Source organism: Aythya fuligula, chromosome 1, assembly GCF_009819795.1.
Source record: "Aythya fuligula isolate bAytFul2 chromosome 1, bAytFul2.pri, whole genome shotgun sequence".
Lineage (NCBI taxonomy): Eukaryota > Metazoa > Chordata > Aves > Anseriformes > Anatidae > Aythya > Aythya fuligula.
In genome coordinates this window covers 63,624,102-63,644,799 of record NC_045559.1, presented here as the reverse complement: position 1 = coordinate 63,644,799, position 20,698 = coordinate 63,624,102, and the positions used below count along the sequence as shown (strand labels likewise).

Genomic DNA, 20,698 nt, shown 5'->3' with positions numbered 1-20,698 from the left:
TTTCCAATATTAGACAAAGCTAAGAGCTTGTCACAGATCAAGCTCTCCAAAACTTGAAGGTATATTTACAATGGATGAGCCACCATACCAAATTCCAGATTGCTAAAAAGGAAGTGAAGTACCACTGTTGCTAAAGCAGTTCATCTTAGCTATCCATGCTATGGCAATGGCATTTTAGAAATGACTTACCTCTGGTAAATCAGGTTATCTGAGATGATCTGAGATGAGCAGGGGTTACCAATTTTGTTTTGACAGACGAGTACCAGCTGTGTGGAGGACTGGACATTAAGCATGCACCTAACCACTGAAGAAGCATGCAGAGAGATGCGTAGGCAATGTAACTGAATTCTCAGAGCTATGGCATCGCAAGTTGTGCTGCAGTAGAAAGATTTCTAAAACTGAGCACTCAAGGCGGAGCTGTCAAACCAGAAGTTTACAGGAAGGTGACCTGAATCACAAATATTAACCCAATGTACTCTGCAAGCTCTTTATTGAGGAATAACAAATAAACTTGAACAGGCTTTGAGGTGTTCAGATTTTTTGGTTTGTGACTGATGAAATCCAGTCTCTGTAGGCAGAAACCTTGGTGTAGACTGTTGGTGACTCCGGATGGCAATTGTCACTGGCCCAGCTTGCAATACCAACCAGCTTATAATGCCCATGGGTCCCACAGATAAGTGGCCATCCAGAGTCCCCCTGAGGGAAGGAAAAGAGTAAGGAGAGAATGAAAGCATAACGTTACCACCCATCAGCAGCATCATAAGCATTCAAAGCCAGTAAGTTCAGGGAGGGCATGGTGTTGAGCCCTGGCCTGGACATGTACATCTGAGTACAGCATAGCACTCCCACCCCTTCAGTTACGTACCATGCAAAAAGCTGCCCCAGCAGATCTCGCACAGATGTTGGTCTTTTCAATATTTCGTCCCCAGTAGCTCACACAGGCCTCATAGGAGAGGAGAGAAACCTCCACTTGTTGTAGCCTGGAACCCTGTTCCTCCTCTGGAAAAATGCAACAGCATCAGGTTGACTACCTAGGTAGGAGTTATGCTGCACCAACTGCCCCAATACCACTCCTGGTATCCATTCAGAGCACTTTTGGGGACAGATCCCAGCTTGCAAATAACATCACCCAATATCACACAGATTCTCATATGTTTCAGAAGAACATCTCTCTCTCCCCATATTCATCCAGACCCAGCTTGGCTTTTGCCATCAGTGCAGCTCAGAACCTGGCCTCCTGAAGCTGGTTGACATGAAGCTGGCATGGGGATCAAGCTCATCAGCCAGGAGCTGTAATAGGATGGCAGTCACTGGTGGGAAGCATGCATGGTACAGAAAACCTTACAGGCCCTATACCTCTCCCTTGTCTTCCACATGGGCCACCAGCAAACCAGAAAGGTTGGCCCAAGCCCCTAAAAGAGAGCAAAGCCAGCACACCACCAGGAACAAAATACTCTTGCAGGGCATGGATGAGCACACCTTCTGGCAGCACCTCCAAGTCCATCATCACCCTGCCAGCTTTCCCAGACTAACCTCCAGCCAGCTGGTAGCTTGCTTCCTTGCTGCTATCTGTGCTAGACTGTGGCTCAGGGCCAGTGGGACAGGATGCAGACAGGCTGCTTCGGCTGTGTTCACTCACATGTTCCCTGCATCTCCTGGTGGATAGGTCAATTGTTATTTGGAACCGGGGGGGTGGCACAGCCCTTGTTCAGTCTGAAGATGAAGTAGTTTTTCCTCCCCTACCACCAAGCTATCCCCAAGGAGAAAGGAGATGCTGTCACTGGGAGGCATCACAGGCCAGAAGCCCCAGGCATACAAGACACCATGGGAGTGATCTCATCTCCCATGAGTTCATTCCCCTTTGCTGAGCCTCCACCTTGGTTTTGCCTTTCCAGAAGTGGCTGCTTTCTGACAGAGAAGGCAGCCCAGCTCCTCTCCGGAAATCGTTTCACACACTGCAAGCAACATTTGGGGAAGGGATGGGGTGCAGATCATGCCTGGCACTGCCCCCAGTCAGCTGTTACTACCCTCAGCAGGCCATAGGTGCTCTCACACCAGACCAAGGCACACTTACCACCACCAGCTCCTCTCTCTCCCCATCCTGCTGTTAAGCATCTTGCATCAGGGCTTACTTCTTCCCTACTGCCTGCTAAGCAAGCCACTGCTGCAGAATCACCTGTGTTGGAAGGCAAGGTCTCCATCAGTGCCAGGAACAGCTCTCTTGCTCTTACCCCTGTCAGTCCCCTGCTTTTCTTGCCTCTTAACTCACTGCTTGGCTCCCCCTCCCCTCCTGTGATACACCACGAGACTGCAAAACAGATGAGGCAGGGCTTTAATAATGTATATGTTCCCTCGCTGTACGTGCTGAATGCCTGAGAGCGCTGTTTTAATGAGTCAGATCTGGCCTTCTCCAAGCACCAATATCTGAGGTCACAGCACAGTCAAACCGAGCATCTTTTGAAGGCAGCTTCTGGAAGGTGAGAAAGGAGACCCTCCAAAACAGCACAGAACCAGGACCTGGGGAAGAGGCTTTCCTCAAGCCAGTTTGCCCCAGGATCTCTCTCCCTGAGGGACAAAGCCCCATCATCAGTGCCCACAGGCAGTGCTTGGGGACTGTGGCATTTTGCGTGGATACAGTCACCATGTCATACAGAGATCCATGCACTTATTTAGCCTCCTTATTCAATGCCCTGGTTTTGTGCACCAGCTCTGTCTAGATCACATTCCCCCACTACTTAACGCTCTCCCCTTTTCTTTCCCCAGGTCCTGCCCCAAGCTACACATAATATTAACCAGAAAAATAACTTCTCTCAGCTCTACCCAAGTATCACACTTGGTCATATAAAACCTAACAAAATATTCCTCTAACAAGAATCTTCTAGGCATTTTAGGCAAAAGGCATAGGAAAAATATAAGCTTATTCTCCAAATTTCAGCCCCTATCTCAGGTACATTACTTTGCTACTGGCAGAAAGGTGAGTACCATTAGTGCTGTGCATATAAATACGGGGGAGGAAGGGGAGGGCGTGTGGCACAGCTCCCCTGGGACATGCATGCTTCTTTTTGACTCATTAATTTTAATGGTCACAGTACAGCTGTGACAGGTTGGGAAACAGCTAGAACAGGAGACTAGCAAAGATCACCTAATCACACCTAGCCTACACTCACACCTTAAAGTCACAGGCAACTTTGCTTGGAGGAGCCTGCTTCAAAGCCTGCTGAAGACAGCAGAAGCATTCTTAATTCTCATGCTGTATTTCAGCCGGATAGGAAGCAATTCTCCCCAAAGGCTTGCTGCTCATTTTGCTCTTTGCATCCCTTCCTGAACAAGACAAATGCCCTCCCACCCCCCTCCTCACACACACACAAAACACTGTGCCCCATGTCAGAGTCTTACTGTAACTATTAACCCCATCACAGCTGAGTGTACTGGGCCCAAGCAGTACCTGGCTTGATGGGTTCCTGCAGCTCCAGGAGTGCCAGGTCATTTGTGGAAGGGAAGCCACTGAAGTTATGGTGTGTGCACACAGCTTTCACAAGCACAGGGCTGTTACTCTTCACATTTGGCAACACGTGTATTTTTTCCAGGACTACTTCATCCATTTGAACACTGAACAATGAAAAAGAAAAATCAAATATTTTCAGTCTAAGAAACTCCATAGCTCAACTGGAGGAGTCCAAAGTTCATGTGTAACATTTGCTGCCAGCTACACTCATGCTCCAAGACTTACAACTTTACATCACAGGGATTCTTTTGGAAGTCCCAGCTGAGGTACCGCTACTTTCTCTGCTGTACTGACAGAAGTTTGACTTCTATCTACAAAGCCTTGCTGCAGTTGCGATTAACACAGAGTCCAGAGGTGGATCAGTCGCTCACCTTCTCAGGAATCAGATCCCAACAGGGACAGAGCCTATATTAAGGCTACAGATCTGGGCTGTATAAATGCTTTGATGAAACATTCAAGACCAACACCACCACCACAGGTTTCTACATGTAACAAAGATGAAGGTTCATCAGTATCACGTGGCACCTCAGCCTAACTGGGGCTAGTAAATACATAGTGGGGGCCACAGGCATAATACAGGTGTCAGCAGTTTTGAGGGCAGATGTCAAGTTCTCCAAGGGCTGCGCATACAAATAAATTACCAGGTGCACACCAAAGCTCAATACTCTATCTCTACTGCCACCACTGTCTGTGCTAGCAACATGAAAGACAGGGAGATATAAGCTACTGGAGACCAGCTCAGGTTGCATGTAGACATGTGGAAAACAATAAGACCATATGTATTTGCCATGAGTGACAAGATAGATTAGAAATTGACCAGCTCTTCATGCTAATGAGCCTTTAGCACTCTTGGGTGAGAGGATGTTGCCCACCTGAAGTTGCAGCGTGCGGCTGTCAGGACCCATTTTTCATCAATCAGAATGCCTCCACAGAAGTGGTGACCTTCATACTGCAGACTGGCCAGCCAAGGCGAGGACAGCAGGGCTGCCTCGCTGCTTTCACACATCTTAGGCATCTCATGGGGCTCCCCCAGTTCTTCTGTACTTGTTGCAGGCCCCGGCACAGTAAATGGATCCATCTCTGGAAAAAAAACATTTCTCTGGAATTATTTCCTTGTTGGTGAATTGATGAGCTTCAACACCAAGCAAGCAGACTTGTTCTGGACAGCCATGTCCAAAGGTTCCACAACAGCCCTGTGGTAGGATTGAAGTGTCTATATTGGAGAGTTAGGAACACTTTGCTTCTCAAAAGAGAAGGTATCCATATATACTATATCAAAAAATAAAGACCCTAACTAATACCAGTTGAGCAAGGACTTGGCACCTTGAGACCTTAATACCTTGGCCAACATGCTGTGGGTAAGCAGTTCTTCACAGGTTTTTCGGGAAGTCACATTTTGCAGGTGAGAAGTATTTCCTGACTTTTTTTTTTAAAGTCAAAACTGTATTTATGAAGTGTTTCCTGTACAATAAGTCTCCATTTTCCAAAATTAGTTCACTGAAGTGTTCCCAACTGACTCCAGTAACAGCAAATTAAACAGTGCATAAATAAGCTGAATCCCACCACCGCCAGCTTTCACTGATCACAAGAGGTGTTAGCATGAGAAAGGAAAGAAAACCAGAAACGAGTAGTATTTACTTTCTTCGGAAGTTGGTAGCACAGAGGATGAGTCTGGGAGAAAAAAATAACAGAACATGACCATTAAATACTTGCCATTGGCAGAGCTGATTTGGAGAAGCCTATACAGAGCTTTAAGGACTGAGGCACAACATTCCCCTTGTTTCACAGTGGGGCTCTGGATCATGCCATGGAAGCCAAACTTTTTTTTTTAAATACATATAACAGGCTCCCTTTATCCCTTTTCTTTGCCCCAGGAAAAGGCATAGCCCTCTAGTAAGACCAGTGAAGCTCTCAAGCAAACGTTAGCACAGATGGATTAAACTGTTTGGCTTTCTGTTTCTTGTTTACAGTGTCAGGTTCCAGATAGAGGTTATTAATTAATCAGGGATCAGTTACATGGTGAGACTAGTTGTTCTTTCCAATATACATCTACTTTAAACTAGTTGTTTTTTTTTGTTGGCTTTTTTCTTTTTCAGGAAACAGCCATTCCTTGGGAACATTTCTATATTTGTCTCAGTGACAGTGAGAACTGTGGAGATACAAGGACTACCACCTAACACAAAGCACTTGGAGTGAGCACCAAATTAACTTACTGCAGTTTTGGATACATGAGAACACAGAAGAATATCTTGACGCCACCAGGGCAATAGTTTTAGGCAAAGTACCTTTAGCAAAAAATCATTACTAATTTGCCTGTCTGTAACCCTCAGTACTACTTTAGCAACAGGACTTTTTTTTTGTGAAGCAGACATGGAAAGACCCAGAACATTACTTACATTGGCTACCATCTTCCAGGTTGCTTTGTGTTGGCTGCAGATACAGCTCTTCAAAAAGGATTTTGAAGCCTCTGTATCCCACAGATTCATCAGTTTTGAAGTGAAGGGTCAGGAAGCTGCTACTAGAAAACACACTAAAAGATTTTCTCTGGCCACATAAGCTAGCTGGGGGAAAGAAAAAAAAATACCGTAGTAAAGTGTCAAATTGTACTTGGCAACAACTACAGCCCCTACACTCATTTCCAGGGACATATCTTTAATCCAAAACCATTTGGTACTGGAATAGGTTAGTGATGTCAAGACAGCTCTGAGGTCTTGGGGTCTTTCAAGAGGTATGCCTCCAGTGGTCTATGCAACATCACTCCCTGCTCAAGCAGAACTGAAGCCTAGTGCAACAGCCAAATTGCTCCCATACTCTACATGAATGTGTATCTCATAATTCAGTGAGATTACTTCAGCAACCTGTTCCCTAAATATTTATGTATGTGGGAAGAGAAGGGGAGGAGACAGTGGGAGAACAAGAAAGGCACGAAGCCGTTTCAGTGAGCACTTCTGTATCCAAAAATCTTGATGCCCGTATGGCACAAGGCAGCTTTGGTACTCACAGCAGTACCTGCTCCAGCTTTGTTTCAGAGTAAGATAATTACCAAGATACAAAGAATTAAAGAAAAAAGGCTTTATACAAGGAACCAATGTAGTACCATCCCACATATCCATGACACTGAAAGTGGAAGTCAACAAGTACTGAACCCAGGCCACTTATACCTGGATGACAGAACTGCTCTTAATAGCTCTTGGTAAGCCTGATACCAACTTGACTCAACTATACAGGCTTCTACTTCAGATACCTAATCAGACAGTGCTGGCCCCTCTCTCTCTCACCTTACAAACGGATGGAACATAGTCACATTAAATAAAAGGGATCAGAAAAGTAAGGCAACAAATAAGGATGAGTTCAACCTACCCAGGAGTCTTGAAGAGAGATGAGGTCCATCATAAATACTCAGACAATCCCAAATGCAGTCCCTTGCATCCTCAGTTACAAAGTCTTTAATTATAGCCTTCAGTTTATTTCCTGAACTGGAATAAATTGTCCAAGTACAATTCAGCATGTCAGGGTAAACGCCAGGGTAACTGGGAGATGTTATTTCAGTGGCTCCAACAGGAATTAGATCAAAGACTGGGCACTCTCCAGAAGAAAAGAAAATAAAGAAAAGAATCATATCACTTGCCCAAACCTGTTTCTGCATGGTATTTTTTTTAAGCATGCCTGTTGATATTGGAGAAAGCCAAGATTGTAATGCCAGGATGCAAGTTCTGTTGGCTGAAATTAGAGTTTGCATAGCTCCCAAGCACAAGTTCCACATGCAGTTTAAGCATGACTATTCAACCAGGAAAAGGGCGACAGACTTGAGTAAACAGACTTGAATTCTGAAGTGATCTAGAGGCCAGACATCAAGACCATACATACAAGATCACTCGGAGGAAGCTTTCCAAATGGGCCAAGTTCAAACTTAAACACTCACTAGCCACTCTAAGTCGCATGTTTCTCTTTCCTTGCATTTATAGTTGCCACTAAGCTGATCAAAATGAAGTAGTCTATGCTGTGGTTGTGTTAACATTTTAATTACATGTTTTTGTGGACAAGTCTGCATTGTTTTCAGGAGTTTCATAAATAAAACACTTCATATCCAATGTCTACCTACTGGCTAACATCGCACCACATTTTATTGTGGTGAAAGGGCAGAAGGCCACCAGGCTTCCTGGGCTGAGAAAAAATGCTGAACGTGGTAGAAACATGAAAAATATAGAAGCTTGATGAGGCTTTTAAGCTTTCACCTTGAGGGTCTCTATTAGCTCAACATCTAGGGATATGCTTCAGGCAGGCTGGCCAACTGAGCAGAAGTTAAGTGCTCATGCAGAGCAGGGAGACAGGTTCAAGCATCCCAGATCCAATATATTTGAGTTCATTGGAATTAGTGGAGGGTTTTTATTTTGTTATAATACTCTCCAGGTATCTGTTTCACCAAGCATGCATAGCAGCTCTGATAGCAGGAACTGAACATAAATACAGTAAAAGAGGGATACACTGAAAGAACAGAAGACATTTAGTATTAACACAGCTAATGTTGCTTGTGACAGTCTCGTACTCATGTGTTCACACTTACTTATGACAGAGATTATTGCCTAAGCCAGAAATTCAGAACATACGTTAAGAGGTGGGGGCACTTTTTCTTTTAAATAAGCTTTTTCTTTCTTCCCTCTCACCAGCTTTGTAGAAAGTTAAAACCTGTCTTACCTTTGTCAGCATCTGTCGTGTTTCCAGGTTCCAGACCTAAAAGGAAAGCACTGCCTTACCAGAGGCACATGAATGCAGAGGATGTAGGGCCATGCTGGGGACAGGAGCCTGAGCCAAGAGCAACTCATAGCCAGGCTGCAGGGGAGTGGAAAAGGCACCTTCTGGTGTTTGGAGCTGGGGCCTGGAGTGCATGTTCAAAGCACGTGCACACGTGAAAGAAGGCAGCCAAGTCTCTGTTGATGGTGCTGTTAAGTCTGACAAAATTAATCTGAGAAATTTAGCTGCAATTTAGTTCTGAAGCCTGACACACTTGCACAATACACAGACAAAGATGTGCTTGTCTGCACAGCAATGAAGGCACAGGTAAGACAGAAGAAAGAGAAGGGGAAATGAGAATAGAAGTGGCACAGGCCACTAGGAACACAGAACTGTTTGCTTCTGTGAAGGCAAAAGATTTGAACTGGTATCTTTGATCTGAGATATCAAAGTAACTAATATGCTTAATGGTGCCAGGGCAGTGCTATTCAGAGAAAAATGTCTGCCTGTATCACCAGCTGTTCTCTGGTTTAAGAAGAGAAAGGTGAAAGTGTGACATAGGTTTCCTTCAGCCTTTAAGCTCAGAGCCCAATTAACTGGCTAACTTCCTGGGCATGCAGTAGAGGTGAGGCTTGGAGGGTACAGGGGCATCTGCAGTGCTTGACAGTGGTATTGCCTACAGAAGAGAGGTTATAGAAGTAGCAACAGAGTGTGAGGGAGTTAGGTAGGAGCAGAACAAAAAGGGTGAATGTCTAAGCTAGTAGCTCCTTTCTACAAGTTTATTGTGGGGAATGAGCACAGGAATTAGATTACTACTTACGCCTTTTATCATCAGCACTCAAAGATACTACTCAATCTTATTCTTAATGGTAACTTCTCTCCAGAATAAATAGATCTGACATACTAAATACTTAAGATATTACTTAACATCCTCAAAAAAAAAAAAAAGACACCACGCACCTAAGTAGCAATGAATATTTTTGTTCTAACACTGTGTTTCCACCTTTCTCCTCCACATTCTCCTCCCTGCCTTCTTTTTAGTAGGAACCTTACTTTCAGCTTTAGTTCATCCTACCCCAAAACTGCAATAGACTTACTCTGCTCAGGAAATATCATCTGGTAAGCCAAGAGAAAGCCTTTCAGAGCTGCCTCAGCCCTGGAAGTGAAGGTCACTGTCATCACCGAGCCTCGGGATTTTACAGGGTAGATTGAAGCATCACCACAGAAGTTTCCTGCAAAATAGGCCAGATTGAGACAAAAGCCTTTTTCTTGACTTCTATAAGGCAAAATCTCCCAGAAACATGCTGTTGGAAAAGGTTTCCCTTTCTAAGAGGGGAAACAAGCAGTAACAAACTCCTGATGCTATTCAGGTTTGAATTCACACACTGGACTATAGCATAAGTCCAGAATATAGCTCTCTATACTTGAAACCAGAATGGGGACATTTACAAGGAAATGGTTGAAGATGCCCAGTTATAACTACTACAGACCACTAGGAGCAAGTACCAACTACCAAGACTACTCTGGTCAGAAGAAATCCCTCTCTGACAGGCAGACCAGGCTCTTGTGCCAGACACTATGTCATATCCACAAGACCTCAGGGCATCTACACTCCCTGGAGAATAAGTCACTTTGTGTTTCACATAATCAAGGCACTGAGAAGCCTCGTATCCCTAAATATATGAGTAGTTTATGTTTCCAGCCTATGCTTTCTCCTCCAGATGCTGACTCCACTTCCCCAGCAATACCCTAACAAAGCTGATAGCCCCTCAGTCAGGGCAGGCAGGTACCTCCCCTCACTCAGCATGGCAGTAGGAAAAGTTTCCCTTTTCCTGGCCCCATCACTTTGACCTGCTGCCTCATTGGCACACAGTTGCAGACATACACAGCAAGTTGCCACGCTGCATGTTCAAGCCTGGGAAAAGCAACCCAGACAGACCCGCATTGTTCTGAGGCACAGCAATGCCATGATTAAGACCTCACATCCAATACATTTGATTGCAACAGCATTCCTAAGAAGGGAAAGATACTGAGCTAGCTGAAGTAGCTCCAAGTATTATCAGAAATCCCTCCTGGAGCATGGAAGTACGCCATGTAAAAAAAAAAAAAATCCCCATCCGTCTGCTACAAAACTTAGAACAGCTCCGCTGTTTCTCCCACCCCAGCATTAAGGTAAGCACTTTCTCACCTAGTAACTCTTTGGTTAGTCCAAATCCTTCATACACCATCAGTTGGCCATGACAATTAGACAGATTTCTTTCAGTCCAGAAGTCCAGGACTTCAAGCCTAATAATGGATTTTAATGGGGCTATAATTCTCCAGTGGCAGCTGCTGCACAAAGCAAAAGAACAAAGTCACAATGCTGGCATATCTTACAATTGGCTCTTTTTTCCTAGGGATAGCTATCAAAATGTGAGCCAAGGCAAAAAGGGATTGTAATGCCCATGTAAAGGAAGAAGTCAAAGATGAGATACTGGTCCAAATCTATTTCAGGCATATTATTCATTACTTCTGAAGTTAAATTTTTTTGAACAGTTCAGAAGTCTGTGCTATTGCCTTGTGAATGGAAAGTTCTCTCTTATCCTACCCAAGCACAATAAGGGAGAAAGAAAAGGAAAACAGATGAAAGTTCCAAAAGGTTTTTAGCAACACAGTTAAGCATTGCCATTTTTAAGCCCTCAGTTGTGCCATGTTCAGGAGCCTGACGTACTTTATGATGAGAGCTTTGTCCACATGCATCAGATTTTGTCTGATGTTTGCTGGAGTGAAGGTACGGGTGTGCCCTCTCCCCCTCCAATTTTCCTGACTACTTTTGAGGTACTTGCCCAGTTGTTTTTCTAACAGGAGCTGTAATACCTATAGATTCATTAAAAGCCATCTCATATTTGCAGGTTTTAACGTGGGAGTTCCGAGAACCAGAAGAACTCAGGTGCTCACCTGGTGGCGTTTGTGTATCTCATGGGGTACCCTGGTGATTGGATCTTCCCTTCCCTATCTGTAAGGATGGCATCCTTGCATCGTGACAGCTCTGAGCTTATCTTCTTGGGACTTTCCTGGATATTTCCAGGTTTTTGTCCTAGATGGAGTAAGAATGCAAAGCATGAAATTCAGGTTTATTATTAAATAGACTTTCACCATGGACTATGACAATTCCTGTATGACATGACATGTCCAATTAGAGGATGAACCAGTTTTGAGAACTACTACATTCCTATACCACTAGGCCAGACCTTGTTCATCATAATACTGTAAAAGTTAAGTTAATTTTAGCCATGTTTCAAGCTTCAGCATTTCGCAGTCAGTTGTACCCAGGCTAGAGCTTAGGAGGGCTCTCTTTTATGCATACTTGGAGAACATCTATATGGAAAGTCTCCATAAACTCCATAAGGGCGTCTTGTAAACAAGCTCATTCTTGAAGTTTCAGTCTAACAGCTCAGTTCATCATCTTTAGAGGGAAAAGCAGCTGTACTTCTTGACTGTACCTTGGACCGTGAGCATCAAGTACTCGATGCTGAAAGCAGCGGGGCTGACAGAGCGGAATGCCACCTTCACCATGGGCCCAGGGCTCCAAAGGATCACAGGAGAAATCAGGGTACCACACAACACAGCTAGAAGCAAATCCAAGCACAACACCTTTGTAAGAAGGGACATTTTAGAAACATCTCTCATATAAGTAAAATTCATAGTCTGTGGAAAGGCAGAAAAGCGGGGAACTACTCATGTTTCAGAGATACCCAATGCAAGCAAAGGCAGAGAGACTCCAGCTCCTGCCCTTCAAGAGACGCCCCACAGCTGGCCAACGGGGACTTGCTCAGTTCATTGAACATTATTGGCTGTCAGAAGTCTATCTACAAGGCTAGACATTTTGTTTGCTGTAACCATCCTGAAAGATTGCTAAACTACTTAATGGTTCATTCTTACATTTAAACTGAGAATGAGATGGGACAGGAAACTGGCATTATTCCACCTCCACTGATAGACACTTTCAGTTGTTAAGCACGCTAAACTATTCTGGGGTTGTTTTTGGCTCTCTGAATTTCCCAGCCTCTTTCTTCACCGTCATACCAGAATTCTAACTCACATCAACATTAAAGCCCAAGTCTATGTTTTAGGTTCCTCAGAAAAAGAGATTTGGTTTAGAGACAGGCACCCACTGACTTCTGTTGCTCACTAGCTCTAGAGAAGGAGTGAAGAAAAAAAGATGCTGTTTCAATATGTTGGCATATAAATAGGCATAGAAATCTAGTTTAATATACCCAACCTTGAAAAACTGCCAGCCATAACAAAATACTATTACATAGCAGCGAGTCTGTATGCTGGAGGATGCTCTAGGGAACTATCTATTAGACTCCTATTAAGGGAAAAGTTTGACTGATGGCCCCATTTCTGATAGTATTTTCCTCTGTCCTGCATATAAATAATTATGATAGTTAAACTGTTATTCTCAGCTGTAACAGACACACTTGATTTTTTTTGTGTGCACTTTTATAAATAAGTTCTTGGAGGAAAACAGCTGTGGAACGCTCCAAGAGCTCCTTAGCACATCTTCTTTCCTGTTCTTTCCCTTCCACCTCAGAGTTAAAGGACATGCTACATTTCAGCCTTGTTTTTAATCAATGCTGTGACATAAGAGGACAAGAGACTACACAGAATAGCTATTATCTAAAAACTTTCTCCAGGGGCATTACTTAATTTTGGAAATATTTGGAGAACATAAGTTCCATGCCCTGGAAGTCACCCAAAGGGCTCCCTAAGGTTGACGGTGGATTTCTCCACCACTCTTCAACTGAATGCTAGTGTGGATGCCTGCCCAGGAGAAATCCTTCTGTATAATTACTTTATAATGTCTACAATATATAAACTTAATTTATAATGAAAGCCAGAATAAAGCAAGGGGAGGAGTGGAGATGGAGGGGAAGAAAAACTCATTGAAGAGCTAGGAGAAGGAACATCTTCTCAGGTCAGCACACCCAATATAAACTCTGCAAGATCTAACCTTCGTGAATTTCCCCCCAACGTTTGTTTCTAATTATCTCCCCCTTCACATTTACTTTTTGGTCCAACAACTTCTAACTAATACTCCGTATGTTGCAATAATTACTAACCTTTCTAAGTCCTTTACAGCAGCCTATGAAGCCAGTACCTTTCTTCTGCATCACCTTTTCCAGCTTGAGTCTGCTGAGTCTCTCCCAGTGCACAGCCAGACCAACCCCTGGAACCTGTCATGCTCCTCTGTGCTTATACATCCTTTTTGGAATGACTCTGCGATGGTGGGGGAGAAGGAGTAAACCAACTCCCCATATTAAGAAAAATGAAATTGGATTCTCAGGTTTATATAGCAGCAGCATTTTTACTTTTCTATCCTTTCAGACAGGGGTATCTTGGTTGGCATTTCTCACGGCTAAGAATGTAGAACAGCGACGATTTTTGAATGATAATAGCTAAATAAAGCCCATAATTTGTGTACATGAGTGCAGAGGCATGGATCTCCTCCCTTCTCTCCTAAGACTTCACCACAGTGAAGGCAGGGATTGAATTTCTTTATGTGTATACACAACTGTTTATATATTACACAGCTTGTACTGCAGACAAAGCTAGTATTGGAGGTATTATTTCAAACAGATGTAAGAGCAAGCCCTACATTTCATCTCTTCCACTTTTCCCCCCTCCTCCTCCTATTCCCCTACTCTGCACACAGAGCCTTTGAAACAGGAAACAAAAAGCATTCCCTCCACACATTTTGAAAAGGCCCAGCTCACTGGAGTTACACTGATGTGCTCCTGCTCCCTGCCACACTGCACAGCATACGGTACAAATGCAAACCACACATGCAGACACGCTGGCCTCCAGAAGTGTAAACTTTCTGGTAAGCAGCATTAAAGCTCTCACTCTCATCTTTATTTTCTTATTTTCATTCCGTGGTTTGTCTTTATGTAGACTAGCATCCCAGTGAACAGACTGTACCTCAGCATGGTCAAAGCAAGGAAGACCACAGCCCTCCGCATGAAAAATAGCATGTTTTCTGGTTCAAGGAAGAGCCACACCCCTGTTCCCCAGGCCCTAAAGCTTCAGAGTGATTCATTCCCTCTCCAAGATGCATACAACACATACTGTCATCACATTTCACTATGTCAGAGATTTTGGGGAGTATGGAGAAAAGGGGATTGACTTTGAATAAGGAGCTGCCACTATCACAGGAGTCATAAGTCACTTACGTGGACAAGAGTTTTCTATACCAATTTACTGAAATATCACAGCTTGTTGCTATCTAGTCTGTTTTATCACTCTCTAGTGGACTCATAGGGCCACTCTTCTACTGGGTCAATGCAGCACACATACAGGGATTAAGGGCTTCAGCCAAGTTTACAACCCTGGGTCTTAAATTTAATGAAGTCTGCCACACATCAGAGCCATGCAGTTGGATATGGAAACCCTTTCTGAAAATGTCCCAAGTGAAAGTGAGAAATTTCTAGTACCAAGCATCCTTAGTTGTATCACTTGTTACCTATCTCTTTTCTTCCTCCTTGGCTCTCTTCGTAAATCCCAAGAAACTCCTCTTGGCAGTTCAGTGATGTTCTTATTGACAGATGCTTTACCATAATCTTTGCCATGCCCTTCGGAGACACACGGAGTATCCAAGAGCACTCTGGGCTTCCCACATACCCTGACGAGGACGGAGCAGAGATAAACCCCCGGGGCTCTTCTAGCTCTACTTCTGACACACATTCTGTGGATAAATACACACTTCAGTGATAAAAGCATCAAGAAGAGACAGTAAAAGCTTTATATAAAACCTGCCAGTTCTGCCCATGATTGAAAATAACCTAGCAGGTCAATAAAAGTAGCGGAAAATGGTTTTCTAGTGTGTGTAGAGGCATACACACATTTTGAAACACGTTCTTTCCCTCTCTACCTCCACAGGTATTACTAGATTTGTTGGAAATCTGAATATTCTGATATCTCAGGCAAAAGCACAGCTACTGCAGTCACTAGAAGGACACAAATATATATACATAGGGTTAAGGTGTTGTGTTTTGTGTTTTTTTTTTTAACCTGATCCCTTCATTTTGCCTAAATAAATAGTGTTCCTATCAGTAAGAAATATATATTTCTTTAAACTCTAGCATGCAGACCAGTTCAATCCTGTAGGATCTTTGAAAGTGCATAGGATTAAAGTAGGCCTGAGGCTAAGGCAACAGGACAAGTCATCAGACACAAAGTAGGCAAAGGGGCAAGATATCAGGTTGTAGAGGAAAGAAGACCAGCTTGAAGATTACTTTTGAGCTGTGCTATAAATCAATGCCTGAAAACATAAACACATACCAGGTTGGCCAGGTCCCCATGCTAAGAAGCCTATCAAGCTCAAATGTTCACTCAGTGTTAAGGAAGAAAAGAAATTACATAATTATTTATTCTTCCTTGACCTTGCAACCAGCCTTTGACAAGAGTTACGAAATATTATGCTTTTGTCTGTTCATTCTCTAGTTCTCCAGAAACAGTAGGAGAGTGCTTAGCCTGCAGCTACAAGCATGCACAGTGCAGTCAGACTCAACACTTGTTAAATAAGAGACCAATCCAACAGGGAAATATTTGGAAGCATCTGAGTAGTTATAAGAGCAGGAGGAGAGAAAACAAGATCACTAGTGAGAACTGTACATCCCTTTAGTACAAGTATAATAGGGTTGTTTGCCTCCCAAGGCGGCAATTTTTCAAGTCAGACCCTCTGTAGAACAGCTTTAATTCTGTTTAAGCACGATTCCTCCTACACCGACATTTATGAGCTCTCTGCTAAGACGGGATGCTGACACCACACCGTGTCTCTGCGTACCTGCATGGGGTGCTGAGAGCACCGAGGGGGAGGAGGAAGAGCTGAGCCCCTGGGTTGCAAAGCAACGAGTTAAACACACAGCTTTGTGCAAGGGTAAGGCAAGGGCTCCTGCCTGCATGCAGCACTGCTGGAGGACGTGGGCCCTGTGCTGGCAGCGGGGACTGCAGGGAACTGCAGCCATCTGGAAGGAGGGTAAAGCCCATGGGGCTGAGACACAGGAGCTTGTCTCTATGCACATTTTAAAAATCATTTTTGCAATCGTGGTGAGCCCCAGATTCAGGTCATTGTGGCACGATGCACCTGCCACTGTTTGAGCTCAGCCAGTAGTGAGCAGCTCAGCTGAGATAAGCCTCCTCCAGTGCAGAGGAGAGCCTCGTGTGCATTTCCAGCTCCATCTAGCCAGTGCTGGAGCTGCAGGGCTAGTGCAAGGAAAGTTTTCCCACCTCCTGCAGCTTATCACTGCGGGAACCTATTTTTATCTCAGTGGTGTGAGGTTTTGCAGCGCCACCAAGGATGCCAATGAGAAGAGGAAAGCACACAATGCATGCCAACACCCTGGCTACATCACAAGTCCTCAAGTAGAGGTGCTGGTTGCACATCCCCTCCTCAACACTTATTTGTTGCCAGAGCCAGTGTCACCCAGAAACTTGAGAATGCCTCAGCATCATTCCTCCTCCAACACTATCACAGTATCAGATGTAGAGAAACTTTTAAATGCTTTATCAGTGGGGGAAGGCACATCAGTAGGACAGGGCTGTTTGCTGTGCTTTAAAAGCAACAAGCTGACAGCTCCTCGCCCAGGATCAGGGCTCTGGTGTTGCTAGGTACATGCACAAGAGATCAAATAATTGTCCCTACCGTGAGAAACTCAGTCTAGAATACAGAAGATGTGTTTTAGGAGACTCACTTGTTACCCAGCTCCACCCAGAGCTGCTCCCCAAACTGAACCAGCTCCACTACCATCTGCAGACCACATGCTGCAGCCTCCTGCACACAGCAGCTCCACACAGCTGTGCAGTTACCCTGTGCTGATGCCTCTTCCCGTAGCTCTGCAGGCAATTTCACCGGCTGCTCCTGCACCAAGGTTCCAGGTACAGCTTCAGTTCCCCATGGCGTGCTCTGTGCAGCATCTGAGGAGAAGCACAGTGCACTTCATTTAATACAAAACTCAGTAATAGTTATCATGGCCAAGCACTTCACACAACATGCAATCATGCCTGTATGAAAGTCAAGTAAAGGAGCCAGTGGTCAGCATCTGGCTCAAAAAGCCCTCAGGGTTTTGAACCTTTCATATGAAACCACGTGAAAAAGCTGAATGCAATACTAGAGCCTCCACCTCTAGGAAAAATTTACAGCTATGGAGCTGAGCAATTCCTCTGCATAAGCTACCTGACCTCCAGTAAATCCACAGAAGCCATTACAGCCTATGGAGTGCCAGGGTCAGCAGCCAGTTGCATCAGATCCAGGGGTATGGAAGATCTCCAGCCAGCTCCAAGCTTACCTGTGGGGATGCTCTGGCTACCATACAAGTGATAACTTGCTTCATTAACTGGTTTTAGCTAGGAAGAAAGTTCTCCCTCAATCAGCACCTGTACTAACATTTCTCCTAGGTCTACACGGGACTATGAATGGCACCATGAGGGAGAAAGACAGACAGATGCAGCACAAAGCAGCGGAGTCCAAGTGCTCATCTGACTCCAGAATGGAGCATTATACACACTGTGCTCTTTTCTCTAACATATACTTTAATTTCCTGCTCATAACTACAGCACACTATTCATGCTACAAGAAAAAAAAAAAAAAAGTATTGTTAGCAGAAGTCTTCCATTTTCTCCTGGCTGCAATATAATAAAATATAGGCTGGGTAGAAACAAAAACTCTGTCCAGGATTAGCTCTTTCCCAAGAAAGGTTGTGGGACAATCCCAAATATTCACTAAATGGAGAATTACATTCTTGGCTGTACATGTGTGCAGGCAGGGAAGGAGGAGGGATAAAGCCTTGGAAGACAAATGTTTTACATCAGCAGTTTCCCAGCGCAGCTACTTTGAGCCAAAGGCCAAAGTGAAACATTTCTCTAGAATGACAAATCAGTTTATTTAACATGGAAAAAGAGACTTGAAGCTATCTGGTGGCTCTTTGAAGTCTCTTGAATCACATTAGATTAAACATCTTGAAGGAGGGGATTTCTCTGTTCACCAATGAAGCTATGAAGCCATGTTCACCTTGGCCTGAGGAACCTCAGCAGGAAAGAAACTTCTGGGAAAGAGGAGCAGAGAGGGCTGGTGCAGGGAAGCAGTATGACATTGATGGGTTCACATGAAGTACTTCATATGGTTTTGCTCCCCTCGTTTCTATGATGAGCACCCTCAGTTTAATAACAGGGACCTCTGTCCTTGTAAGAGACCCATCACTTTAGTTATATCAGTCCTTATTCACTAGTACATAAGGTAAGTTATTTTCCCTTGTACTTTTTTTTGGAGAAATTTATCTTGCAGAAATGTGCATACACACACAAGTTCAGTTTAGTGTTGTCCCAGACTATCCATCTATCAAAGCATGGGTCTGGTAGGAATTTTCAGCAGCAGCTGCTTTATACTGAGAAAGGTATTTGTCCAGAGATTACATTCCATTTAAGAGCCAGAAGTGTTAAATACAAGTCTCATGCTTCTGAAAGTCCCATTCCAATTTCTAGTAAGCTTTTTTTTTCCCCTTACAAGGAAGGTGCAAGGAAGAGGAGGAAGAAGGGACTGTCTGCAGGAAGTCAGTGAAGCCATCTGGATTTCTTTCCTTCTTTCTTGTAAAAGTCTACCAGACAAAAATCTCAATGTACTTGGAATATTTTCCAGAACGGAGTTATATTCAGGACTCAGATTGTTTAGACAAGGAAAACTCACCTTTCATTGTCAGTCTTATCCAGTCCAGGAAAATCCTCACCCTTGAGTAGACTCCTGGTTTCTTTGGACTTGCACAGCCAACACCCCAGCTGGCAACGCCATAAAGAATAAATGGTCCATTTTCCTTCCTGCAAACCAAGGGCCCACCAGAACCACCCTAGGAACCAAGACACAAAAGGATCTTGCAGTTCTCATCTGGCCTCTGCACTGCTGCAGCTGAGAGGAGAGCTGTCAAAGATCAGATTTGCCCAAGAAAAAAAAAAGTCTGTGCAAGAACAGGGCACACAGCTGCTGGCAGCTCAACCCCAGATCTGGAACAAAGACTAATTTAACAGCTTGCTTATTGGTGTGGAATAAAGACTGAGCACAGGCTGAAAACCAAAGAGCACTAGTCAATCATATTTTATGGTACACATCATTTATCAGTCCACCATAAGATTGTGGTATTGAGCAGAACCTGCATTTTAGCTTGACAGTGCCTCAGTAAATTACTTTGCCTTTTATTTACTCAGCTGTTCTTACCAGCTTGCCTCATGACTCTCATGACTTCAGGGAGATTAGTTAGTTCTCAGGCACTGCTCTGAACAAGAGTTTTTATAAAAACAATAGAAATGACCACAGATCACCTTGAAAAGCATGCCTTGAAAGGGGTTCCAAGTCAGCTAAAATTAGCAAGTAATTAGAAGGTATTTCAGCGGGAAGAAATGGGACTTGGGAAGTGCAGGGACGATCGTCCTCTCCTCCACCAGCATCTTGAACATTATTGTCCAGACAAATACTAAAACCTATGGTCCCACTTCCAAGCAACACTGCACACTGCATCTGCAGACTGACTGACTCTTGTTCACGTAAGCAGTGCCCACTTCAGGAACAGCAGGTTGTTTGAGTTTTTAACTGCCTTTGCTGTTCTCCTGTCCTCACCAGCCTCTTTCCCCAGCTGGTCTACCAACACCCAAACAGAGATGCCTTCAAGAATGCTCACCTCTAGTTTTAACTCACCTGACAGGGGTCCTGGCCTCCCACTGAAACAAAGCCAGCACAAAGCATCCCAGCTGTGATCCCTCCAGGGTGACCAAAGTAGTAATTCCTCTCACAGATTTCATTCTCAAGCACAGGCACTTGCATCTGCTGCAGTCGCTTAGCTTGGCCCCCATCTGCTTGGGAAATAAGTTCTAAGTAAGACCTTGGCAGAAGAATAAAACAAGAGATGGAAGCATATGTTCAGTTTATAATGGGCAACTTGCAAAAATCAGAAGTCCCACCTTCTTCAGTGATGCCCCAGCCAGATGCAGTGCAGAGGTAAGAGGAAGATAACGTCTCTGTGCTGTTGGGCAGACACGCTGGCCTCACAGCAGCATTGTACTCCAGAGGGATGTCCAGCTGCACCAGGGCAATGTCAGAGTCGTAGCTCACCACGTCAAAGTGAGGATGTACCACAATGGTTTTAACCTGTCTCACCTGTACCACATCAGAGGGATCAGGGCAAAGAAGGGACAAGCTGCCTTCTAACTGCATCCTGAAAGCATACTTGCAAAAGAAGATAGCAAAAATCCCCCAAGCAATGACCAAGCTAATGAAAAAGAAAGAAGGTGCAAGGATTTTAAAGATGAAGCCAAATCCCTCGCTTCTCAGCTTTTCAGCCTAGAAGATTTCTGGGATGTATTATTTAGACCTCCTAAGCCTACAGCAATGGCTGTTCCATCGTGCAGATATAAGTCAGGAAGGTTATTGCAGAAGAC

At 44.2% G+C, this 20,698-nt stretch overlaps 2 protein-coding genes across 2 annotated transcripts in view; both read right to left on the bottom strand.

Annotated features, from left to right (window-relative positions):
- Positions 1–485: 485 nt before the first annotated feature.
- On the bottom strand, positions 486–2,221 carry LOC116500703 (chymotrypsin-like protease CTRL-1). Its single transcript, XM_032205895.1, has 3 exons — positions 2,177–2,221; positions 866–999; positions 486–696 (listed from the first exon to the last, which is right to left on the bottom strand). Exons 1-3 carry the CDS (start codon positions 2,199–2,201, stop codon positions 532–534), a joined length of 324 nt encoding a protein of 107 aa, XP_032061786.1. The 5' UTR covers positions 2,202–2,221; the 3' UTR covers positions 486–531.
- Positions 2,222–4,163: 1,942 nt separating this feature from the next.
- Positions 4,164–20,698, bottom strand: part of OVCH1 (ovochymase 1) — a 30,901-nt gene continuing 14,366 nt past the window's right edge. Inside the window, exons 16-26 of the mRNA XM_032183569.1 lie at positions 20,222–20,417; positions 19,959–20,113; positions 18,960–19,116; positions 14,742–14,963; positions 11,719–11,844; positions 11,174–11,312; positions 10,425–10,567; positions 9,334–9,468; positions 8,201–8,236; positions 5,902–6,066; positions 4,164–4,198 (exon numbers count right to left, since the gene is read on the bottom strand). Of these exons, the coding sequence (XP_032039460.1) occupies positions 4,164–4,198; positions 5,902–6,066; positions 8,201–8,236; positions 9,334–9,468; positions 10,425–10,567; positions 11,174–11,312; positions 11,719–11,844; positions 14,742–14,963; positions 18,960–19,116; positions 19,959–20,113; positions 20,222–20,417 (1,509 nt within the window). The remainder of the gene's footprint in view (positions 4,199–5,901; positions 6,067–8,200; positions 8,237–9,333; positions 9,469–10,424; positions 10,568–11,173; positions 11,313–11,718; positions 11,845–14,741; positions 14,964–18,959; positions 19,117–19,958; positions 20,114–20,221; positions 20,418–20,698) is intronic.